Source organism: Leptopilina heterotoma, unplaced genomic scaffold, assembly GCF_015476425.1.
Source record: "Leptopilina heterotoma isolate Lh14 unplaced genomic scaffold, ASM1547642v1 Lhet_19, whole genome shotgun sequence".
Lineage (NCBI taxonomy): Eukaryota > Metazoa > Arthropoda > Insecta > Hymenoptera > Figitidae > Leptopilina > Leptopilina heterotoma.
Genome location: NW_025110908.1, coordinates 205047 through 232573, shown reverse-complemented (window position 1 = coordinate 232573; position 27527 = coordinate 205047). Strand labels below are relative to the sequence as shown.

At 22.3% G+C, this 27527-nt stretch overlaps 3 protein-coding genes across 8 annotated transcripts; all 3 read left to right on the top strand.

Annotated features, from left to right (window-relative positions):
• Positions 1-98: 98 nt before the first annotated feature.
• Positions 99-23160, top strand: LOC122500657 (zinc finger protein 808-like). 6 transcript variants are annotated; one of them, XM_043609697.1, is made up of 7 exons: positions 99-230; positions 1274-1380; positions 2161-2252; positions 19857-20153; positions 20752-21126; positions 21611-21913; positions 22226-23160. In XM_043609697.1, the coding sequence occupies exons 4-7, from the start codon at positions 20027-20029 to the stop codon at positions 22582-22584; spliced, it is 1164 nt and encodes a 387-aa protein (XP_043465632.1). In that variant the 5' UTR covers positions 99-230; positions 1274-1380; positions 2161-2252; positions 19857-20026; the 3' UTR covers positions 22585-23160. The 6 variants fall into 6 exon arrangements, with proteins under 6 accessions (XP_043465632.1, XP_043465627.1, XP_043465630.1 ...); XM_043609692.1 differs by having other exon boundaries at positions 2161-2209; positions 22226-23137; XM_043609695.1 differs by lacking the exon at positions 99-230 and adding an exon at positions 259-455 and having other exon boundaries at positions 2161-2209; positions 22226-23137.
• Positions 3516-5082, top strand: LOC122500663 (zinc finger protein 813-like). The gene is made up of 2 exons (XM_043609705.1): positions 3516-3629; positions 3867-5082. The coding sequence occupies exon 2, from the start codon at positions 4577-4579 to the stop codon at positions 4916-4918; it is 342 nt and encodes a 113-aa protein (XP_043465640.1). The 5' UTR covers positions 3516-3629; positions 3867-4576; the 3' UTR covers positions 4919-5082.
• Positions 23161-23554: 394 nt separating the features above from the next.
• Positions 23555-26724, top strand: LOC122500659 (zinc finger protein 260-like). The gene is made up of 4 exons (XM_043609699.1): positions 23555-23860; positions 24016-24318; positions 24473-24775; positions 26359-26724. The coding sequence occupies exons 1-4, from the start codon at positions 23731-23733 to the stop codon at positions 26721-26723; spliced, it is 1101 nt and encodes a 366-aa protein (XP_043465634.1). The 5' UTR covers positions 23555-23730; the 3' UTR covers position 26724.
• The last annotated feature ends 803 nt before the right edge of the window (positions 26725-27527 follow it).

The window sequence follows — 27527 nt, the reverse complement described above, 5'->3', positions numbered from 1 at the left end:
ACGACGAGTTCAGGGGGGAGACGCGGCGCACAAACCAAATTTCGTTCAACTGCGCAGAAAAGATGTGCCTAATGGGAATTGAGGGGAAGTAACAACGACAGCAGGGAAACCGCAGGAACGAATCTTTTTTGCTGAGCACCCGGGAATTGATTATTATACTTGAAGAATGTTGCAGATTTTCATAATATAAGCGAGAAAAATTTCAACAATGAATACAAAAGTGAAATGTGGTAAAATATGTTTATTATATTTATATTATATTTAGAAATTCATCTTTATAAAGCAAAAAAATGGAATAATCCAAATATTGTCGTCTGCTACTAAAAGTATTGATTAAATATAATTTTTATTTTACCAAAAAGAAAACTGCTGAAACGTAATAAAATTTTCCTGTGTAAAGTTTGCAGACATTTTTAAATGCTAGAATCTGGAAAACTGTTTAAATCGTTTAAATGGTATTATTTAAATGTATTCTTTTTGTTCTAGTTACACCCATATTGAAGGATTTTAAAAAGAATTTTGGCAGATTTTCTTGAATCTAGTGAAAATTCAGAAAATTTTCCAGAATTTGATCTTATAATTTGAGTAAAAATGAAAATTTTCATGTAGACGAAAAGTTATGAAATTTTAACGATTCTAACCTCTCCTGACATTATATTCCTTAATTTCGCGTCGTTTCGCAAGTTATTGATTACCACCGGTTTTATTTACCGGCTTTTCTATTCAGATTATAACGATGTTGGAAGCTTTTAAAATTACTTTCAGATAATTAAATAAGTAATTCTCTTTCTATTTCCTTATTTGCTAAAAAGATGAATTTAAATACAATTCCTCTATTAATTAGATTTTTACATTCTTGAAATTCTTACTTCGGTATTCGTTAAAATTATTAAATATTGAGATATTTTCAGCCAACAATGCAAAATCAATAAAATTATATTTACTCAAAGGAAATAAATTGAATTTGTACGTCTCCACTTATTCGTTCAATTAATTTTCTCATTTTCCAATAATTTTAATAAAATTCTTATCATTCGTACTAAACTAAAATTGTAATTTTTGTTAACATAAATTTTCAATTCATAATTTTCTTCTAATCTTATTTGTTTGTTTTTTCTATTATTTAAACAAAGGTTTATAATAAATAAATTACCCTTTGTTAATTATATGAAATTAAAAAAAAAAACACTTTTCTTTTGAAAGTGGATAATTTTTTTGGAAATTAAGAAACAGTTAAAATTCCAATATTTAATAAAACATCAATATATTTCAGAGAAATATGGACAAAGTTGGAGGCTGCATAATATTCTTTAGTCATGGAGCAGACGAATCAATTTCATTCTTCAAAGCAGAAAGCAGCCATCAGATAAAAAATAACGGGTGAGTTTTTAACATTTTTAGAATCAAAATATTTTTTTAATTTCTCCTCAAACTTATTTTCATAAAGATTAAATTCTATTTTTTATTAAAAAAATGTGAATACTTTATAACAATATGGTGAAAGTGTATTTGTTTGTTTTTAAAAAGGAGATAATTTAACAATAACAATCAGTTGAGGTTTATTTGTTTTTAAGCTTTTTTATTATTGTAAACTCGAAAATTTTTAGTTACAAGTATAACTTTTTTTAGTAAATTTATAATTTTATATCATCTGTCCTAAATATAAAGAGAAACAACGGTAGGTACTGTAGAATTCTATTGAACGTTCTATTTGTTATTGTACTTCAATATTTTTTTTTCTTAATTGTCTCTATTGTCTAAATTTTATATTTGTTCTTTTTTCTGTATTTTTTTGAATTGTACATTTTGTTACGTACATTTTTTAATATTGTGATTTTTTTTGTCTTCTTTTTTTAAATGTATATTTTTCACTCTCAGTATGTTTTCGAGAGTAAACAAAACTGACATTTGTCGATTAAAATGCACTTATTTTTCAATTTGATGGAAACTTGTCTAACTTTCGAATATTAAAACTATTCATTCATTATTTCAATACTTATTCGTTTGTTTATTTTTAGAAAATTTATTTTAAGTTGACAAAATTGACTTTTGAAACAATACACAATATTTTTGTCTAAAAGTATAAAAATTATTTTTTATGTAAGAGAAAAAGAAAATTTTAAATTTAGTTACTATTGTTTACATTTCTATTTTTTGCAGGTCAAAGGAAAATACATTCTTCAATGGTCAGTGTAAGCTATGGAAAAACGTGAGTCTTTTATTATGATTATTCAAATCAACAAAAACATAAGGTACGATTTTCTATTATATTTTATTAACTTCGTTTTTTTAACGATTTTTTGACAATTGTTTAGCAATTGTTTAACAACATATTTTAATTTGACAATAATCTGACAAAATTTTACGTCAAAAGTTGAGTAAACTGACAATTATTGAGTTTGTTTGAAAGAAATGAGTTTTAGAATGTTAAAAGTAATATTTCACGTGTAAAGTTAATGGGGACGTCTATATTTAGTGAAATAACGAAAATTATTTACAATATTATCGTGATATTTAAATAGAAAAAAAATGTTAAATATAGTGTCAACAATTTGACAAACATATGTCTTATGTAGTGATAAAGTTGAATTTAGTTTATTTATAGAATATTTGCTATTAAACGTAACGTTAGAAAAAATATACAATTGAGGAAAAGTTAAACTTTTGATTCTGTCATTTTTTGATTATTTAAAATTTTGTATTTCTTACTAAAAGTATTATAATAATAGATAATAACAGACCTTTAAAAGGTTATGTAACTCAAACTTTTTAATCTAATTTTTTTCAATTTATTTTGAATTTATTTTGAAATTGTAAAATTAAAGAAATGAGAAAAACGATTTATGTATTTTTTTATACTTTTGTAAATAATATTATTATGATAATGAACTAATAAATGGTTATTTCACTCAAACTTTTTAATATACAATATTTTTAAAATTATTTTGAATTTATTTTGAAATTCTAAAATTAAAGAAAAGAAAAGAAAAAGAATTTACGTATTTTTTCTTTTTTTTTTGTAAATTATTTTCTTATGATAATGAACTATTGAAAGGTTTTATCAAACTTTTTAATACAATATTTTTGAAATTATTTTGAATTTATTTCGAAAATCTAAAATTAAAGAAAAGAGGAATAAGAGAAAAATAATTTACGTAGTTTTTCGTTCTTTTGTAAATAATATTCTTATAATAATGAAAACGTTAAAAGGTTATGTGACTCAAACTTTTTAATGAAATATGAAAAAATTTCCAAATTGAAAAAAAGAGTAATAAGGAAAAATGATTTACGTACTTTTTCATTCTTTGTATAAATGAAAATGTACTATAGTTATAAAAATAAACTTATTTAATAAGTATAGTATTTTGACTATATTTATTTGGAAATTATCAAAAATATTTTTTATACAAAAGCAAATTTCTCACGTAAATTTATACAATTTGTCCGTTAAATACTTTTTGAGAACAAAAAAGATTTAAAATAAGAATAAAATTAACATAAAAACCATATTTACATATTTAATAAACAAATTAATTGTGAAATTTAATATATTTCGAAATTTTTGACTTAATCGTGAAAATAGTGTTCAAATTCGAAGAATCCGTTCACAAATTCAATTTGGACGAAATGTAAGTATATTTTATTTCTAAGTTATAAATTAAACATGAAAATGTCTTTATAAAAAAGTTTTTTAATGAAAATGTCTTCTGAACTGGACATTTTTATTAAACTTCACTTCTCAGCTGATTATAAACAATTTCTTTCATTTAAAATACAAAATTGAACCAAATTTTGTTCCGATTTGTCGGATTTTTCCCAAAGAAAAAAAAAAATTGGATGAAACTAAATATTTCTTTTTGTTGCAGATAAATTTTTCGAAACGAGAAAATTCAGTGATTTACTATACTCGAAAAATTGAGGCAGCGAACTGACAACAAGTTGAAGAAAAAAACATTTTGCATCAATGTTTCTAAAAGAATTTGGAAGCAAGCAGTGAATAAATACATCGTGGAAAAAAATGCTCTTTTAATCCTAAAATGAAAAAAAAGACAAGAAATGGTTTTGACAAAAAAATCATTTTTTTATTTATGGATTACTGTTAAAAGCAGTACACATTTCATGAGAGTCGAACGCTATTCTCATGAAATAGCGAATTTCACGAATTTTCTCATCTCAGAAGTAGAAATCATTGTTATAATTGTTATTTATTCTTTTCGTGTTTACACAAACAATTTTTTTCAAAACGAAATATTTTAGACACAGATTTTCCACAGAAAATGTGCAAAAATTTCCGCCAAAGAATTCTATTTTTAGCTCCTAATTTTAGGACTAGATTTTATTTTTCTTTACCAGGACTCAACATTTTCCCGAATGCTTACGTTTTTAACTACAAGGACTATTTTCCCTTGTAGTAAAAAGAACTTGCTTACTAAACATATTTATATTTCATTATTATTTATTTTCAATGTCATTTTCCATTTCCACTATTTTTGCATGAACCACTAAATCAAGTGATATTTTTCATCTCTCAATTGATTTTCTATTTACAGGTAGATTTCAAAGACAGCATTTATCGATGCTGTCCGTGAAAAGTATGGAGCAACTGACACCGCCACCACAAAATCAAGAGGACGGATTTTTTTGTCGCTTTTGCGGGAAAAATTTCGGTCGAATAAGTGGAAGGACACATCATGAAAATTTATGCACACGTAATCCGTCGAGCAGTCAGCCGAAGGAATTATTTGCGTTTAGCTGCGACGATTGTGGTTGTAGTTTTAAACATAAATGGGAATTAAATTGTCATGAGGCCTATGATTGTGGCGTGACACACAGATGTAGAATTTGTAATAGAACTTATTCGCGATTATATAATTTACGGGCACATTTTCGTAAAGGTCTTTGCAAAGCTAATCGTTAGTTTTGTTGAGGCAAAAAAGAAAAAGGAAATTGTGAAAAAAGTTTCAAATTAGAAATTCTGTTGATAGTTATTTCTATTTTCCTTGTTGTAGGATGTTAGACATAAGGATTAATTTCTGTATTTTAAAAATTGTGGTTTATTTCAAAATACATTCGTATTCATAATTTTTCGGTTATTTATTATTCTCCAGAATGATGCGAGCTTCGTTCAGTAATGATATGCATGTATATTTTTGCATTTATAAAGTATTTTTCATTTTTAACACATTTTTGCATGAAATGGTAATTTTTGAGAAAAATATTTCTTTTGGAAATATTTATTTAAATTGCGCTATATTTGATTGAAGTTGGGAAATTATTGTTAAACAGGAACTTTTATTATTATTATTATTATTATTATTATTATTATTATTATTATTATTATTATTATTGTTGTTATTGTTATTAAAATAATTATTATTATTATTATTATTGCTATGATAATAATAGTAATTATTATTATTGCTATTATAATAATAATTATTGTTATAATAATAATAATTATAATAATAATAATCATAATCATAATTATATGTAAAATAGAATTTATCACTCGGTCGAAAATTATACAGGTGAGAAAAAAATCATTCTTTCCGAGTCAAATAATTTGACTCGGAAAAAATGATTTTTTTCCGAGCCAAATTATTTGACTCGGAAAGAATGATTTTTTTTCTCCTAATTATTTCAATCAAATAAAGTTTATTTCGCTGTATATTCGATATTATTATAATTTTACCAAATCTTTAACTTTTTTAAAATATGCTTTTTATTTTACAGGTGAAATGTTTCAGGAGCAAAAATTTTTATCAGTTAGAAATTTCGATTTTCTAACGGCAACCGAAGAGTACGATGACAACATGGAAATGTACACGTGGAAGTGTCAATATTGTGGAATGAGTTTGGGAACAATAAGTGGAAAGACTAGGCATGAAAATAACTGCTCACATAATCCGTCAATTAGAAGAGAGAAGAAGAGTTGGAAGTTTAGTTGCAACAAATGTGGACATAATTTCAGTCGCAAACATTATTTGTCTAGTCATATTGCTTACGATTGTGGCAGAACACACAAATGTGAAATATGTCATAAAATTTATTCACAAATTGCCCATTTGAAACGACATTTTCGAAAATTTCACACTGACAGTAGCTAATAATGAGAAGAAGAAGAATAATAATAATAATAATGAAAAGAAGAATATTGTTAACGATGAAATATTATTTTAACGATGAGGGAAGATTTTTTTTTGTATATTAGAGTTGCCAATGGTCAGAGAAGTCAGAAGATTCAGGGGAAAAGCAGGGAAAGAAGGATTGGTCAGGGAAATCAGGGAACAGTCAGGGATTTTTATTAAAATTACTGGAAAAAATTAAATTTTTAGAATTCATTAGAAAATTCTGAATTTTGGTGTCTTTTTTGTTTGCCTCATAAATTATGAAATTACCAAGAATTTTAATTTAAAAAACTGTGATTTTTTTCTATTTTTGACACTAATTTTTTTTTTTCAAGTAACTTAATTCTTGAAGAACAATCATAAAATTATTACTCAAAAATTATTTAATAAACCATTTTAGTTCAATATTTTACAAATTCATTGAATTTTAAGAGTTGCGTTTACAATTTTCATAAACAGATGAACATGAAAAAAATTTTAATTTGAAATTTTGTAAAATTTCAATTTTTAATTAATTTACTTAAAAATTTTAAAGAACTTAGATTTTTGAAAAATTTTAATAATTCAAATTCTTCTGAAATTAGTTAATTTTTTTAATATTTATTCAATTAATTATCAAAAATATTGGATTTATAGAAGAATTTTAATTAAAAACACTAAAAGAGGATTGAAATTTGGAGAAGTTACAAATGATTGCAGAAATTTAATTATTTTTGTAAATAATGAAATTTTTAGCAGAATTTCAATTATGTTTAAAAATTTTTTTTAAATTTTCGTAAAAATTTCAATTATCTTTAAATATAATGGAATTTTTCTCTAAAATTCAATTATTTTCAAAAAATTAAACAAAATTTTAAAAAAAAATTTTTAATTACCATATAAATAATTAAATTTTTCACAGAAATTCAATTATGTTCAAAAAATTTAAATAATTCTCGTCAAAATTTCAATTATTATTATAAATAATAAATTTCTTCTCAAAAATTCAATTATTAAAAATTTTTTTTTTTAATTCTTAAAAATTCAATTATTTTTGTAAATAATGAAATTTTTTAATTTAATGGAATTTTTCTCCAAAATTCAATTATTTTCAAAAAATTTAATAAAATTCTTTAGAAAATTTTTAATTACCTTTATAAATAATAAAATTCTTCACAAAAATTCAATTTTGTTCAAAAATTTAAAATAATTCTCGTTAAAATTTCAATTATTATCATGAATAATAAATTTCTTCTCAAAAATTCAATTATTTTCAAAATTTTTTTTTTAAATTTTTAAAAATTCAATTATTTTTGTAAATAATGAAATTCTTTGCAGAATTTCAATTATATTTAAATTTGTTTTTTAATTTTCGTGAAAATTTTAATTATTTTTAAATATAATGAAATTTTAATGCAAAATTCAATTATTTTCAAAAATTTTAAATATTTCTTGTCAAAATGTCAATTATCATTATAAATAATAAAATTCTTCTCAAAAATTGAATTATTTTAAAAAAAATTTTTTAAATTCTTAAAATTCAATTATTTTTGTAAATAATAGAATTCTTCGCAGAATTTCAATTATGTTCAAAAAAATTTTTTTTAATTCTCGTGAAAATTTCAATTATCTTTATAAATAGTAAAATTCTTCTTAAAAATTCAATTATTTTCAAAAATTTAATTAAAATTCTACACAATCCTTTAATTATTTTCAAAAATAATAGAAATTTCACAGGAATTCAATTATTTACAAATTTTTTAAAAATCCTCGAAAGTGTAATTATTATAAAATTATTCTTAAAAATTATATTAAAAATATTAATATCCATCGAAATAATTTAATTATTTAAAGATTTGTTGATAAAATTTTTTATTCAATTTTTGATTCAATTATTTTCATAAATAATAACATTTTTTAAAGGGATTCAATTATTTTCAAAAATAATAACAATTTGAAAGGGATTCAATTATTTTCATAAATATTAATATTCTCTTTAGGAATTGAATTATTTACAAAAATTTTAATATAATTTTTCGCAGAAATTCAATTTTGTTCAAAAATTACAAAAAAATTCTTTTCAAAATTTAAATTATTTTTATAAATAATAAAATTCTTCTCCAAAATTCAATTATTTTCATAAATTTAAATAAAATTCTACACAAACCTTTAATTATTTTCATAATGAATAAAAATTTCACAAAAATTCAATTATTTACAAATTTTTTAAAAATCCTCGAAAAATGTATTTATTATAAAATTATTCTTAAAAATTGTATTAAAAATATTAAAATCCATCGAAATAATTTAATTATTTAAAGATTTGTTGATAACATTTTTTATGAGAATTCAATTTTAAAAAACATTCGATTATTTAATAAAATTATTTATTTTTCTATTTTTAAATAATTGAATTCTTGTAGAATTTTGTAATAAAAATTGATTTAAAAATGATTTGAATGATTTAAAAATTAAAGTAATTTAAAATTGAAATTTTTCATAATTTTAACTTACAATTTTGATGAATTACTTTTTTGGGAAAATTTTAATTCTAATTCTGTTGAAATTTTTATTTTCTAAATTACATTTAATTGAAGAATTTCCAAATAATCGAAATTTTGTTATATTTCGTAAAATTGAATTGCAAACAAATGTATTTGAAAGTTCTCAAATAACTTTTTCAAGAATTATTAAAAAGTAATTGATTTAAAAAAGAATTTTAGTTAAAAATAATTTCGTCTGTATATCACGGAAAAACAAAATTATAAATTTTTGTGGCAACCCTGTATATATTTATATTCATTCAATAATTATATCTAAGAAGCTTTTTTAAGATACTATAATCTAAGGCTATTAATATTTTTAGAAATTATCTAGATATTAAATTTTGATCTAGGTACTTCGCTTTTAATTAATAGTCGCTATAAATATGTACGTAAGGGATTTTTGTCCCGCTCTATTCTTTTTTTAATTATCAATTAAATATATATTCATGTTTTCTAATTTCTTTGTTCTTAATTCCCATGACAAGCGAAAAATTAAGTTCTCAAAATATTTTCAATCTAAAATTTACGATTTTAAATGTGAATCTATTTCAGTACCGACTTGTAAGTATAAGTGTATTATACCTAATTTTATTGCATAATTATAAATCTCTGTTTGTGTGAAAAATTAAATTTTTCTACAATTTTGATAATTGATTTTTATTTAAATATTGAATATTATTTACTATATCTAAAAAAAGGATTTTCTCTAAATTTTTCCATCATCTTTTGTTACAGATTTCTCATCGTTAACGACAAATTTGCCACTTCTCAGAGTTAAAGGATTTGAAGAATTAAATCAATTGCGAGCAGTTCAGAACGATAAGGAAACGATTTCCTGTAGTTTTTGTAAACAGAATTTTGGACGTATAAACAGAAAGAAAGCCCACGAAAATTACTGCGCTCGAAATCCAAAAGTCAGTGAAGGAATGTTACGTTCACGATTTTGTTGCAAACAATGTGGAAGTAACTTTAGTCACAAAAGATCTCTAATTACCCATGTCACTTATAATTGTGGCATAACGCACAATTGCAAACAATGCAACAAAGTTTACACGTCAATTTATAATTTTAAACGGCATTTTGCGAATGGTCTTTGTAAAAAAAGACAAAAGTTATAAGTCGCAAATTTCCAACAAGTGAAAACAATTATTTATGGGAAATATTTCGTTTCGTTTCGTTTTTTTAAAAAATCATTATTTTCAAAACTTTTAATAAAATTCCTCGAAAGAATACAATTATTTTTAAAAATATTGATTAAATTCAATTACATATTTTCAACAATTTTTGATAAAATTTGTTTTTAAAAAATCATTATTTTCAAAACTTTTAATAAAATTCCTTCGAAAAATTCAATTATTTTCAATACAATTTTAAAAAAATTTCTCGAAACAATTCAATTATTTTTATGAATTCTAAAATCCTTCGCAAGAATTTAATTATTTTCATAAATAAGGAAATTCTTCGCAAGAATTAAAATATTTCCATAAATAATGAAATTCTACAAAGGAATTCAATTATTTTCATAAATAATAAAACGTTTCGGGGGAATTCAATTATTTTCAATTCAATTTTAATAAAATTTCTCGAAAGAATACAATTATTTTTAAAAATATAAATTAAATTCGAATACTTTTAAGAGTTTGATTAAAAATTCAATTATTTTCAACAATTCCGATAAAAAATTCTTCGAAGCAATTCAATTCTTTTTATAAGTTGTAAAAATTCTCAGCAAGAATTCAATTATTTTCATAAATAATAAAAAGTTTTTAGGAGAAATTCAATTTTTTTCAATTAAAGAATGATTTTTTCTCACATATATATTTTCAATACAATTTAAATAAAATTTTTATTTAATAAAATTCAATTATATTCAAAATAATATTTAAAAATTGTAGAAAAATTTTTCTAAACAATTCAATTGTTGTCAAAAGTTTTTAATAAAATTATTTAAAAGAATTTAATTTTCGATGCATAATTTTAATATATAAATAAATAAGAAAATCGTTTATTACAATTAATAATAAACACAATTATTTTAAAAACTTAGGGGAATGTAGTCAAGGTTGGTCTACTGTCTAGGTAGGCCATCGCGATTTTTTGGACAAGTTCACTAGCGCCACCTACGCGCATGCTTGTCGAAGCTTGTCTTAGTGTAACCTAACTTTTTGTTCAATTACATTTTCGGAAAATCGAAAATTGTGTTTTCTGTGACGTCGGTACAAAAAAAGCTCAAAAAAAGTTTTGTGCATAATGTGAAAAACCATTAATAAAAGATAAAAAACAAATTGAATCGTCAAGGCAAGTATGCAGAAAATTTGTGGGACTCATGGTTGAAAGAAAAACAAAGTAAAAAATCGAATCCCGAAACGTATTTCTTTTTGTTTACAACAATTCGGTAATGTTACTTACTGTCAAGGTCGGCCACTATGTGTTTAAAATGCGCAAAGTTGAGGACGAGCTACTTCATTTGCAAAAACTGCAATTCTGTATAACTCATAATATAATTGATCATCTTATTAATATTTTTATTTAATTTTATTAATATTTTAGTGCAAAATTTTTTTTTATTTATATTTATTTTTTTATATTGTTTATTGTTATTATTTTGTTATTTCATTAAGTTACAAACTGTAAACAATAAAGAATCAATTTTCCGTAACTCCAAACATGTTATTTTATTTTTTAACGATTAATGCCCTTTGAATTTTAAACATGGCCGACCTTGACTGTAATGGCCAACCTGGACTACAAATTTTTTTTTTTTTAAATCTTTATAACTTTTTCATTTTTAAACCTGTCAATTTACTTTGTACAGAAAAAATGTTCCTATTAAACAGGACTTTCCAACCATATACTTCAATTGTCCAAATTCATTTTTAAAAAAAAGTTATAAACAAAAGTCAAAAAGGTGGCCGACCTAGACTATGTTCCCCTAACAGAAATTCTTTTTAAAATTCAATTATTTTCAAAACATAACAGAAATTTTTTTTTTAAATTCAATTATTTTCAAAATTTTCAGTAAAAATTATTTTTCAAAAACTCCTTTATTTCCAAAAATAAATTGAAATAAATTCTTTCAAAACCATTCAATTATTTTAAAGAATTTTAATAAAAATTTTGCCAAAAATAAAATTATTTTCAATACAATTTTAATTACATTTTCTCGAAAGAATTTAAATTATTGAAAAAAAATGTTGATAAAATTCTTGAAATTGAATTTAATTATTTTCAAATTTTTTTATTAATACTTTACAAGAATTCAATGATTTTCAGTGCATCAAAAATTTAATTATTTCTGAAAATAATTGAATTCTTGAATAGAACTTTATTAAAACTTTTTTAAATAATTGAATCCCAGCCAAAACAAATGATTTTTTCTGAAAATAATTAAATTTTTGCAAAATATTAAAAAATAAGTCAATTTTTGTGAAGAATTTATTTAAAATAATTGAATTCTTGTGAAAAAATGTACTATTTATTAATATTATTGAATTCGTTCGAAAAATTAAAAAAAAAATGTTTAAAAATAATTTTATTTTCCCTAGAATTCAAATTAAAATTGTATTTAAAATAATTGAATTCGAGCGAAAATTTCTTTATTTTTAAAAATAATTGAATTCTTGAATTGGATTTTATTAAAAGTTTTTTAAATAATTGAACTCGTGTGAAAAATTCAATTATTTCTAAAAATAATTTAATTTTTTCGGAGAATTTTTACAGGATTTTTAAAAATAATTGAAATTTTTGATGAAATTAATTAAAATTGAATTGAAAATAAGTGAAATTCTGATACAAATTTTATTATTTATAATATGAAAATAATTTAATTTTTTACTAAGATTTTTATTATTTAAAAATTGACTGCAGAATTGTATTACAATTATTATTTAAAATAATTGAATTCTTGAATCAAATTTTATTAAAACTTTTTTAAATAATTAAATCGCAGTCAAAAAAATTTATTTTTTCTACAAATAATTAAATTTTTGCAAAATTAAAAAAAAAGTGAATATTTAAGAAGAATTTTATTCAAATTGTATTTAAAATAATTTAATTCCTATGAAAAAATGTACTATTTATTTATATTATTGAATTCTTTCGAAGAATTTAAAAAAAAAATGTTTAAAAATAATTTTATTTTCCCTAGAATTAAATTAAAATTGTATTTAAAATAATTGAATTCCAGCGATAAAATTTCATTTCATTTCTAAAAAATACCGAAAATACTTCGATGTAGCCAGAAATTTTTTTCAGTATACAAACAGAATATATTATTTTCAAATTATAAATTCGTTATTATTTTTATGATTTTGTGTATACTTTGCACCTGTTTATATTGCTAATAAATATTATTTGTATTATATGTAAAAAATCATCACTACTATATACATTAATTATAATTGAAAATTATTTAATTAATTTAATTAATGAAAATTATTTTATGTTACAGATGAACAATTGGATAGAAAAATATTACCACATCTAAAAATAAGAAAAATTACATATCTAAATAATCCATTACAAGAAGTTGAGAAAGAGGGGAAAATTATTTTTTGTCGCTTTTGTAAACGATCTTTTTCTTCTTTACGTCACATAACATTACATGAAAAAAATTGCACTCTTAATAGAAAAAATGATAGTCGCAAATTTTCTATTAGGTTTTGTTGCCACAAATGTGGCAGTAATTTTAAACAAGAGAAGAGTTTAAAAGCACATGTAAAATACGATTGTGGCATAATCCACAAGTGCCAAAAATGTGAGAAAATTTTAACAACTTTGTGTTCTCTAAGAGCTCATGTTTCGAAGTGTCGAAGCCAAAAAACTTAAATAGAAAAAAAATTTTTAATTTTTGTTTACCGGGAAAATTGTTAATTTACAATTTTCGTTATTCTTGATTTCTTTAAATGATAATATATTTTTTGTACTCTTCGTTTTTAATTGAAATTTGTTTATAATAAAATTTTCAAATTTTGATTTCGTTTTTATTTAATATAATTTTTCATTCTTTATATGTGACGCTCTCTGAAGGAAGAGACCTGAGAAAAAAATAATTTTAAGGTTATGTTTGTGTTACTTTTATTTTAATTAAAAGTCTCTGTTTAATTCTGTAAAACTAAAATCAGTTTTAATAAATTATTTCAAATGTGATAAAATTTAAACATCAGTGGTTTATATGCTATAGAGTTGATCCTTATTTTGTATTTTTTATTCAAAAAATCACGAACATAACCTCAAATTGTTTGCTTCTTAGCCTTCTTAGGTATACCTTTCTTCGTAGCGCAAATAACTTATTAAATATTTTAATATGCGAAAAAGAAAATTTTTTCCGCTTAAGATATAATTCAAAGTGAAGTGTCTCAGATGTCAATGTGTGTTTATAAATTGTGAAAAGTAATGTGTCTCCATTATATGTGAAAAATTACCACTACTATACATAAATTAATATGAAAATTATTTTATGTTACAGAGCAACTATTAACTAGAAAAAAATTGCCACTTCTAAAAATAGGAAAAATTACATATCTAAATAATCCATTACAAGAAGTTGAGAAAGAGGGGAAAATTATTTTTTGTCGCTTTTGTAAACGGACTTCTTCGTTCTATCATTTAAAATCTCATGAGAGTAATTGCACTCTTAATGAAAAAATTAATAAACATAAATTTCGTTTCAGATTCTGTTGTCACAAATGTGGCAGTACTTTTAAACAAGCGAGGAGTTTAGAAACACATGTAAAATACGATTGTGGCATAATCCACAAGTGCCAAACATGTGAGAAAATTTTCGCAACTTTGTGTTCTCTAAGAGCTCATGTTTCGAAGTGCCGAAGCCAAAATGAGTTGAAAAACTTAAATAGGGACAAATTTTAATTATTATTTATCGCAGGAAATTTGTTAGTTTATTTAACAAAAATTTTCTTTTGAGGAAATTACTTCGTTAATGTGTGAAAATTATGAATTGTTGGTTAAAAGTAATTTTTTTGGTTTCTTTTTCTATTGTAAATACGGTAAATACTTTACTTAAAAAAGAGGTTAGGTCGGGACACTTTAACCTAAACCATAAAAAAAGGTCATTTAAATTATACTATTGTTAAAAGAACTGAAAATATTTTCAAAGAAAATATTATTTTTCAAAAATAATTTCCAAAAAAGTAATTACCAAAAAAAATAATGAGAAGAAATGGTGTATATAATATATGTATTATATAATACTCATAAATATGTTTATTTTTTGTTATTCTTGAATTCTTCAAACTGATAATATATTTTTGTAAGAAGTACTCTTTGTTTTTGTCTGAAGTTTGTTTATAGAAAAATATATTATTTTCAATTTTTTATTTTGTTATTATTTAATATCATTTTTCATTCTTTATATATGACGCGCTTTGAAGAAAGGTAGGAGTAAAAAATTTAGCAAAATTAAAAAAGAATTGTTAATTTAAGGTAAAAATAACACAAACAACGTAAAAATTCTTTGCTTCTTATCTACTTTCTTATATATTAGATTATTCTACAAAAATTGTATTAAATCTTGTGACGTCCGATTATGATTTTATTACCTACTAATTTCGTATAAAAATTATTCATTCATCATTATTTTTATGTTACAGATAAAGTATGTGTAATAAAAGAATTACCACTTCTAAAAGTAAAGAGAATTCAACGCCTATTTCCATTAGAAGAAATTAATGAAATTAATGAAATTAATAACAATGTTAACATGGCTGACATCTTTTTTTGCAGCTTTTGTAATCAGAATTTTACGCAAAAATTGAAAAAAAAACTTCATGAAAAAACGTGTAGTCGTAATGGAAAAGTTGAAAAAAGCATGTTACTTTCTAGATTTTGTTGCAAAAATTGTGGTTCTCACTTTAATCGAGAAGTCGGTTTAATTAAACATATAACTAGTGATTGTGGCATAGTGCACAGTTGCGAACAGTGTAGTAAAATTTTTTGAACATTAGAGGTCCTAAAAAGGCACGTTCGAATAGATCATTGTCAAAAGAGCCAAAAAGAGACAAGGTCGTCAAAAAAGTACAGTTTAATTTAGTAGTTTTTAATTATTAATTTAAACCAAAGGTATAAAATGTCATTTAAAAATGACTATTGTCAAAGGATCAGAAAATCTTCTCAAAAGAAATGTTACTTTTGACTAAAAAAAAAATTAATTTTTGTACTCAGGGCGTTAAATTTATTATTAATAATCCCAATTATGTTTATTTTCCTTTATTTTTTACTACTCTACAAATAATGTACTGTTATTCTGCCAAATTATAATTTATTTATTTTATTTTTAATAATTTATAAATATTAATATATTATATGAATTATAATTTCTTTTTTGTAAGAATGTACTTTAATACGTAGTTTGTAAATAATTTGGTGCAAAATATATTATTTACAAATTTTTCTTTATTTTCTTATGCTTTTGTTTATTTTTTGCATCCATTAAAATTTGACTATACATATTTTGTTATTCAGCATAATTAATTGTGACACTCCACTGTGAAAATGACTTTAGGTGAACAAAATTTAAGGTTATGATTCTTAACTTAAAGTAAAAAAAAAAACATAAAAAGAAATTAACTTTCATGACAAACTAATGATATTTAAATCTTTAGAATCTAAAATATTCCACAAGAATTGCTTCTCGTTTTACAAAATATAAAAAATATTAATCAAGGTAGAAACGATTATAAACATAACCTAAAATTTTGTGCCAGATAAAGTACCCTTCACAATGGAGCGTCTCATACATAGAATTATATTTTTATTTTATGCATTATGTTAACATTGTTATAATTACTTATTTTATTTATCAACACAAATAAAAATTGTTAATTTCATCCTAATTTTTATTTTTAATTTAAAGCGAATCGAAATGCAGTTTAGTAAATGTGATGTTTATGTTGTCATTGTGTTTTTTCTCATTTTGTGCGATGTTTTCTATTTAATTGTATCATAAAATTTACATGAATTGTGTCCATAAATAATTTACGTACAAAGTCAAATATAACATATTATTTTTTCATCTTTTTATTTTACAGATGAATCATCACAATTTGAAGGATATGAAGAATATTTTGTCTGCAGTTTTTGTTATCAAAATTTTTCAAAAATTTATGCAAAAATTCAACACGAGAATATCTGCACTCGCAATCCCATGATTGACAGAAGAATATTACGCAACAGATTTTGTTGTGACAATTGTGGTTATAGCTTCATAGAAAAATTCAAATTAAACATACATATAAAATACGATTGTGGTAAAACACACATATGCGAGAAATGTAATAAAATTTTTGCAACCCTAACTACATTAAACAAACATATTAAAAGAACACACCAAGGAAAATAAATAAATAAATAAATACTTAATAAAAGTCTTCAAAACAAATATCAATTCTTCTTAAAAATTTCAATAAAATTATTCCAAAAATTCAATTATTTGCAAAATTTGTAACAAACTTCTTATCAATTAACATAATTATTATTAATAATAATAATAATAATAATAATAATAATAAATTTATTAATATAATTAATATTATTATTAAATAATTATTATTATTAACATAATTATTTATTAATTTAATTAATTCTATCAATTAACTTAGAAATAACAAAATTCTTTACAAAAATTCAATTATTTGAAATAATTTAATTGTTTTTAAAAGTTCTAAAAAAAATTCCGTAAGATAAACCAATTCTTCTTAAAAATTTTAATATAATGATTCCAAGAATTCAATTATTTGCAAAAGTTATAACAAAATTCTTATCAAGAATTCAATTATCTTCAAAATAACAAAATTTAGATTTAAATTTGGAGAAGTTACAAATGATTGCAGAAATTTAATTATTTTTATATAAATATAATGAAATTCTTCGCAACATTTCAATTATGTTAAAAAATTTTTAAAAATTCTCGTGAAAATTTCAATTATCTTTAAAAATAATGAAATTTTTCTACAAAATTCAATTATTTTCAAAAAATTGAACAAAATTATGAAAAAAATTTTTAATTACCTAAAAAGTAATTAAATTCTTCACAGAAATTCAATTATCTTCAAAAATTAAAAATAATTCTCGTCAAAATTTCAACTATTATTATAAATAATAAAATTCTTCTCAAAAATTCAATTTTTTTGAAATTCTTAAAATTCAATTATTTTTGTAGATAATGAAATTCTTCGAAGAATTTCAATTATGTTTAAAAATTTTTAAAAATTCTTGTGAAAATTTCAATTAGTTTTAAAAATAATGAAATTTTTCTCCAAATTTCAATTATTTTTAAAAAATTTAATAAAATTCTTTAAAATTCAATTATTTTTGTAAATAATGAAAATCTTCGCAGAATTTCAATTATGTTTAAAAATATTTTTAAATTCTCTTAAAAATTTTAATTATCTTTAAAAATAATGAAATTTTTCTCCAAAATTCAATTATTTAAAAAAAATTTAATAAAAAACTTTAAAAATTTCAATTTCAATTATGTTTAAAATCTTTGTTTTTGAAATTCTCTTGAAAATTTCTATTATTTTTTAAAAATAATACAATTTTTCTCCAAAATTCAATTATTTTCAAAAATTTAAAATAATTCTCCTCAAAATGTCAATTATCATTATAAATATAATAAAATTCTTCTCAAAAATTTAATTATTTTTAAAAAAAATTTTTTTTAATTCTTAAAAATTCAATTATTTTCATAAATAATAACATTTTTTAAAAGGAGTCAATTTATTCTAAAAATATTATTTTATTTTTAAATAATATTTTTTATATTATTTAAATATAAAAAATATTTTTTCAATTATTTTTTTTATTATAAAATTCAATAACATTTTTTTACAGTGATTCAATTATTTTTAATACAATTTTAATTTTATTTCTCGAACAATGAAATTATTCTTAAAAATGTGATTAAAATTCATCAAAAGAATTTAAAATACCGTTTTAAAAATTTGTTGATAAAATTCTTTATGAAAGTTGAATTTTAATAAACATTTAATTCTTCAATAAATTATTTATTTGCATTTTATTTGTATTTAAATAATTGAAATTCCTGTAGAATTTTCTAATAAAAATTGATTTTCATTTCATAAAAATGAATTTCATTTAATATTTTAGATAATAATTGAATATTCAACTCTTTAAATTTGAATTAGTAAAAATGTTTTCTAATTTGAATTAGTGACGGACTTTTTGCTTTTGAATTAGCATATGGTTTACTAATAAATAATCGTTTCTACTAAATTAATAGTAAAATTTACTAATTCAAAAGCAAAAAGTCAGTCACTAATTCCAATTATTTAATTTCATAAAATTGAATTGCAAACAAAAGAATTTGAAAATTTTCAAAAAAAATTTTTTCAAAAATTATTAAAAATGATTAATTTAAAGAAGAATTTTAGTTAAAAATTCTTGAAAATAATAATTGAATTGAAATGATGAAAATAATTTTGAAGAAATTGTAGTAACAATATTCTCATAATATAAAATAATGATTTTAATTATTATAAAATAAAACATGAAGATATTGATTGCTCCGATCGATTTCTTCTTGTTTTATAACAATTTTTTTATAAATTGGTTAATTTCAGAAATGTTTGAATTTAAAATGTTTTAAAAAAAATTTAAGAAAAAAATTTTTTTTTCTTAATTTTTATGGAAAAATTATAATCACTAATTATTAAATTTTGTTACATATAAATGTAGTTTTAAAACTTGGAAAGATTCCGTTTTTTAATCTGGAAAAGTCAGGGAATGTCAGGGAATTTGAGATGAGCAAAAGCGTGGCAACCCCGACTGTTCCTTTTATTGTTTTGTTTATTGTAGATGGAAAAGTGTTTATCGAAAAAAATATATAGAAATATTTTCAATAATTATATTTCGTAATTTTTTATCCTCTCACCCAACTAACTTTGCAAAAATTCAAAATTTACCAAATTTCACATAATTCGATATTTGGCAATTGTACATAAAATCATAATTCCTTTTTTGGAAAGGAATTAATTTTTTTAATGTTGAATGTTAACAACATTAATGTTTTTAATGTTAACATTTTTTTAATGTTGAATTACATTTAATGTTGTATTTATCAATTCGATTTATTTCGTTTAGGTATTTATATTTTTTATATTTATCAACAATTTCAGATGATCAGACAAAGCATTAATATACATTTTTTCTTCCTTTTATGTTACAGTTGAAAAAGACATCACCAATAAATGGCCGTTTCTAGAAATAAAAAGATTTGAACATCTAACTTCATTACAAGAAGTTCATGACAACATTCATTTATGCCGCTTTTGTAATCGAAAGTTTGGAGATGATAGTAAAAAGAGAAAACATGAAAAAGTCTGCACTCATAATCCAATGATTGACGAAAGCATATTACTTGATAGATTTTGTTGTGATAAGTGCGGCAGCAGCTATAAACATAAATTCAGATTAAACACCCATATAAATTTCGATTGTGGCAAATCACACAAGTGCGAAAAATGTAACAAAATTTTTGCAAGCCTAAGTAGTTTAAAGCAACATATTAAAAAACATTGAGAGAAGCTTTAAACTTGATTATTTATTACAATGATTATTATTTTCTATAACTTAGGATAAATTGTAATTATTATTTCAAAGAAACTTTCGAAGTTTCCACAGAATATCGGAATTTAAAAACCGTTTATTAATTATAAAATTTATAAATTATTAACTGAAAGTAACTTTTATTATTATTATTCTTAATGCATATTATTGTGTTAAATTAACAGCAACTCAATTAAAAATCACTTCGTATATATCGAACTTTTGTCTTTAATCATATTATATGTTTTGTTAAAATACACTTTATTGTAGATGAAAAATTGTTTATTGAAAAATATATAGAAATTTTTTCAACAATTTTATTTCGTTATTATTCACCAAATTTGATATTTGACAAAATTATAATTTGTTTTGTTAATATTGTATTTATTAGTTTATTTGTATTTTTTTATTTATTATAACAATTTCAGATGATTTATTGATGATGATTTTTGATGATGATTTTTGTTAAGCTACTATACATGGATATATATTTTTTCTTTATTTTTATGTTACAGTTGAAAAAGACATCACCAAAAAAATGCCGCTTCTAAAAGTAAAAAGAATTGAATATCTAACTCCATTGAAAAAGCTTGATGACAATGTAAACATCAATTTGTGCCGCTATTGTAATAAGAATATTGGCAAAAAAAATAACCAAACACGTCATGAGAATAACTGCAGTCACAATCGAAAAATTAAAAACAAAATATTGGGTTCCAGATTTCTTTGCAACAATTGTGGCAGTAATTTTAAACACAAATATAGTTTAAGGAATCATGAATTTTATGATTGTGGCATATCACACAAGTGCAAAATATGTCAAAGTGTTTATGTAACATTACGTGCCCTAAATAAACATGTTCGAAAATGTCGGAAAAGCCAGAGAAAAGGTGTTTAAAAATTGAGAATTATTAAATTTATTCACTAAGTTAATTGATTTTTTTGTTGTCTTATTAATTATTTTGTATACTTTATATTGAAGTTTGTATACTTTATATTTAAATTTTGTTGTAAAATATTCACAATTTTCTTTATCTTTTCTTTTGTTTCTTGGAGCATTTCAATGACGACTGTCACTTTTGTCTCGAATGATATTATTTTTTGTTTAAATACACTTTATTGTAGATGAAAAATTGTTTATCGAAAAAAATATAGAAATATTTTCAACAAATTTTATTTCGTTATTTTTTATGCACATTATTTTTAATATCAAATTGGCACGATTATACATAAAATCATTTGATATATTTATATCGGATTACATTAATATTGTACTTTTTCTTTAAATTTTGTTTATTTATCAACAATTACAAATGACTAGACAAAGTTATCATTCATAGATATATAAATTTCTCCTTCACTTTTATGTTACAGTTAAAGAGAAGATCTCGAAACAAATGCCAGTTCTAACAGTAAAAAGTATTGAATATCTAAATTCATTACAAGAAGTTAATGAAAATATAGACATCTATTCATGCCGCTTTTGTAATCGAAATTTCGAATTAGGACGTAGAAGGAAACAACATGAGAAAACCTGCACTCGTAATCCAATGATTGACGAAAGCATATTAAGCGACAGATTTTGTTGTAAAAATTGTGGCAGCAGCTTCAAACTAAAAAGCAGTTTATACACCCATTCAGCATCTAATTGTGGCAACACATCCAAGTTCAAAAAAGGTAACAAAAATACAAACCTAAGTAGCTTAAATATTTATATCCAAGGAAATGTTATTTTATGATTTTTCTATATTTACATCCGTAAAAATTTGACTAATTTCTTTTTTTTAATTACTGACAACAAATAGATGCAAAAATTAGAGGCGCATGATTACTCCCCAAAAGTCATTTGACCGAACTGTCATTTTACCGAATTGCATTTATTCGAACTGTTTGGTAATATGACAGTTCGGTCAAATGACATTTGGGAAATAATCATGCGCCTCCAAAAATTATTGTTTCATATTTTTTTCCTTCATTTTTATGTTTCAGATGAAAGAGTGATTATCAGAAAAATGCCAATTTTAAAAAGAAATGCGAATTCAAATTTCTACTTTTGCCGTTTTTGTGAGCAGAAGTATGCGAATGAATTTCAAAAAATACGACATGAAAAAATCTGCACTCGCAATGGAAGAATTAACAAAAGCATATTAAGCAATAGATTTTGTTGTAAAAACTGTGGCAGTAGCTTTAAACATATCGGTAGTTTACACAGGCATATAAAAAACAATTGTGTCAAAATACACAAGTGCGAAAAATGTAACAAAATTTATGGAGACCTAAGTTCTTTAAATAGACATATTGAAGGAGATCATGAGAAAAGCTTCGAACTTGGTTATTTATTCGAATGATATTATTTTTTTAAAAAATCCATTAATCATTGTAGTTGAAAAATTGTGTTTGGAAAAAAAATATCTAAATGTTTTCAACACTTTTATTTTGTTAGGAGAAATGAAAATTATTTCAATGAAACTTTTGTCGAAAATTTCAGAATTTCGCCATGAAAAACACCGTTTGATAATTATAAATTATTAAATGAATGTAACTCTTATTTTAAATGTTATTAATGCATATTTTTCTAAAAATTGTTGTTATTTCTTTAATTAGCAGCAACTCGATTAAAATAACTGCGTGTTCACATCGATAATAATACAAAAACCTTGAATTGTAGGTTTATACATATATTTGATTGTTGCCAAAAGTACAGTGAATTCTTCGAAAAATTCTACTTTTGACCAAAGAACATAACTATATTCAAAGTGTAAATTTTATTACAATAATGAAAATTGTATTTTTTTTTCTTTAGTTTTAAAATATCTTAAGACAATGTTATTTTTCCCAAAGATATTATTTTTTGTTTAAATACACTTTGTTGTAGTTTGAAAATTGTTTATCGAAAGAGAATATATTTTTTAAAATTTTTATTGCGTTCTTTTTGATGCAATTGCATTGCATTATAACATTTAGACGAAAGTGATTACGTGAATCAAATTGATACCATAAATTGTGATGAATTTATGATTTGATCTACATTTTTGCTATCAGTTATCGTTGGATCAATTAAAAAATTTATCTAAATTTTTGGCATCAATTTGATACTTTCAAGAAAACAAATAATTTAATGAATTGAATTATTGTTGTCTGACATTTATTCTAATTACATTTATCCATTACTCTTATGTGCTTCTGTTCCTATTTTGTTTTTTTCCATTTTGTGACCTGTCTTCTTTTTTTTTAACATCAACTTTACATAAAATGTATCTCAATAATTTCACGTATAACATAAAATACATATAACTTTTTCATCTTTTTATTTTACAGATAAGTCATCCCGGAAAACAAAAAAACTGCCTGTTCTAACTGTTAAAAGAATTGAATATCTTTCTACAATTGATGGTGTAAATAAAAGTGTGAACATCTATGTCTGCTGCTATTGTAATAAAAAGTTTGGACTAGAACATAATAAGAAGGAACATGAAAAAATCTGCAGTCGCAATATGGTGTTGAACAAAAGGATATTATGTGACAGATTTTTTTGCGACAACTGCGGCAGTAGCTTTAAAGATAAATATAGTTTAACCATGCATATAACATCCAATTGCTGCAAAATCTACGAGTGCAAAAAAGGTAAAAAAAAATTTATGCAAACCTACGAAACTTAAAACTTCATACATAACAATCGCTTTTAATATAGCACTTGATAACATAAATCTGCAATCAACAATTTATAGATGACCAGACAATGCTATTATATATATTTTTTTCTTCTTTTTATGTTAAAGATGAGAAAGAGATCGCCAATGAAATGCCAGTTTTAAAAACAAAAGGATTTGAAAATCCAACTCCATTGAAAGAAGATAATGACAATATAAAAATCCATTTATGCCGCTTTTGTAATCGAAAGTTTAATGTTAAAGCTAGAAAGGACCAACATGAAAAATTCTGCACTCGCAATCCAACGATTGACAAAAGCATATTTCGCGACAGATTTTGTTGTGACAACTGTGGTAGCAGCTTCAAACAAAAACAGGCTTTAGACGCCCATGAAAAATCAAATTGCTGCAACACACCCAAGTGCAAAAAAGGTAAAAAAATTCATGCAAACCTACGAAATTTAAATATAAATTTAAATATAAATTTAATTTCTGATAACATAAATCTGTAATTAACAATTTGTAGATGACCAGACAATGCTATTATTCATCGATATATATTTTTTTTCCTCTTTTTATGTTACAGATGAGAAAGAGATCATTAATGAAATGCCAGTTCCAAAAACAAAAAAAATTGAACATCCAACTCCATTAAAAGAAGATAATGACAGTACGAACATCCATTTGTGCCACTTTTGTAATCGAGAGTTTAAAGTTAAACATAGAATGGACCGACATGTAAATATCTGCACTCGCAATCCAACGATTGACAAAAGCATATTTCGCGACAAATTTTGTTGTGACAACTGTGGCAGCAGTTATAAACAAAAACAGACTTTAGACGCCCATAAAAAATCAAATTGCTGCAACACAGCCAAGTGCAATAAAGGTAACAAAATTTATGCAGGGCTCGGATTGTGCGACTTTTTCAACTTTTTTCGACTTTTTTGTGAAAAAATGCGACTAATCGACTTTTTCGAGATTTTTTTTCTTTAGTAAATGCGACTGAAATTTAAATTTTTTTTAGAAAATTAAAGGGAAAAGTTTTAGTCAAAAATAAATTGTTCTGTTACATTTATTTACAAATTTCTTTTAAATTTTTCGAAAACATCAATAACTTCTTTTTTAAATAAATATTTAATTATTATTTTTCCTTAGGAATTAAAATTCTTCAAAAGATTCAAATTCAAAACTTTTTGAAATTAAATATCTTGTAAAAAATTGTTATAAAACATGAAGAAATTAATAACTCCGAGTCTTCGACTCGGAGCAATCGATGTCTTCATGTTTCATAATAATTAATGATGACCGAGTGATAAAATCATTATTTTATATTATAAGACTATAAATAAATTAATTTTTTAATTATTGTTTATGAAAATGATTTAATTATTTTTTATGAAAATAATTGAATTATTGAGAAGAAATTTATTAAAAAAATGAAATAATTGAATTTCCAGTAGGAATTTTTTTATTCATAAAGATAATTGAAATTTTGACAAGAATTTTATTAAAATTTTTACAAATAATTAAATTTCAGAGAAGAATTTTACTATTTATAAAGATAATTGAAATTTAGAACAGATTTTTTTAAAAATGTTTAAAACTAATTGAAATTTGAAGAAAAATTTTGATATTTTTGAAAATAATTGAAATTTTGAGGAGAAATTAAAAAAAAAATTTTGAAAATAATTGAATTTCTGCTAAGAATTTTCTAACTTTTGAAGAGTATTGAATTTTGCAAAGAATTTTATCAGAACTTTTGAAAATAATTAAATTTTCGTGATGAATTTTATTATTTATATAAAATTTTGACGAGAAATTTAAAAAAAAAAATGAAAATAATTGAATTTCTAGGATGAATTTTATTATTTATAAAGATAATTGAAATTTTGACAAGAATTTTAGTAAAATTTTTACAAATAATTAAATTTTAGAGGAGAATTTTATTATTGAATTTCTGCTAAGAATTTTCTAACTTTTGTAGATAATTGAATTTTTACAAAGAATTTTATCAGAACTTTTGAAAATAATTAAATTTTCATGATGAATTTTATGATTTATGAAGATAATGATAATTTTGACTAGAAATTTAAAAAGAAATTTGGAAATAATTGAATTTCTGCAAAGAATTTTATTACTTTTAAAAATAATTGAATTTCTAGGATGTATTTTATTATTTATAAAGATAATTGAAATTTGGACAAGAATTTTATTAAAATTCTTTAGAAATAATAAAATTTCAGAGAAGAATTTTATTATTTATAAAAGTAATTGGAATTGTGAGGAGAATTTAAAAAAAAATTTTTTTAATAATTGAATTTTTGCGAAGAATTTTATTATTTCTGAAAAAATTGAATTTCGGAGTAGAATTTTATTATTTGTAAAAATAAATAAATAAACTATTTGTAGATGACCAGACAATGCTATTATTCATCGATATATATTTTTTTTCATCTTTTCATGTTACAGATCAGAAAGAGATCACCAGTGAAGTGCCAGTTTTAAAAGCAGAAAAAATTGAACATCCAACTCCAATAAAAGAAGATAATGACAATACGAACATCTATTTATGCCGCCTTTGTAATCGAAAATTTGAAGATAAAAGTAGAAAAAATAAACATGAAAAAATCTGCACTTGCTATCGAAAAACGAAGAAAATAGTGTTACGTGGTAGATTTTGTTGTGTCAACTGTGATCGTAGCTATAAACATGAATGCAATTTATACACCCACATGAAATCCTATTGTGATAACGAACCAGAAAAGTGCAAAATATGTAACAAAATTTTTGCAAATCTACGTATTTTAAAGTATCATATTAACAAAGACCACTAAAGAAATACCACTAGTACTCGATTGCATAAATGACAATTTATGCTATAAATAGGTCTTATGGTAAAATTTGACCTTGAAAAGCAGTTTGATAATGATAAATTATTAAATGAAAGTTTTATTTTTATTTTTATTATTATTATTATTAATGCTTATTATTCTAAAAATTGCAGTTATGTTTTTAATTAACAGCAACTAGTCTAAAATTACTTCGTGTTTATATTGTTGTGATACTGAAACGTGGAATCATATATTAGTTATTTAAATAACTGTTGTCTGCTATTGCTCAAAAGTACAGTGAAAAAGATACTATTTTTTACCAAAGAAAATTTCTATATTGAAAGTGTACATTTTATTACAATAATGAAAATCGAATTTTTTTTTTCTTTAGTTTTAAAGTATCTTAAGACATCGTTATTTTTCCAAATGATGTTATTTTTATAAAATATTTAATGTAGTATAAATGAATATTAAATGTCCATATGCAAAAACACGAGAAACACTATATTAAGTGTTCGATGGCATAAATGAAAATTATTATTTCAAAGAAATTTGTGGCTGAATTTCGCCATGAAAAATCGTTTAATAATTTTTTAAGTTGTTAAATGAAAATAACTTTTATTTTTATATTAATGTATATTGATCTATAAATTGTCGTTATGCCTTCAATTAACATCAAATCGTTTATAATGTTGTGATACAGAAATCTGGAATCAAAACTGGAATCACTGTTGCCTGCTGTTGCAAAAAGTACAGTGACAATTGTTTAAAAGTTAATACTTTTGACCAAAGAACATAACTATATTC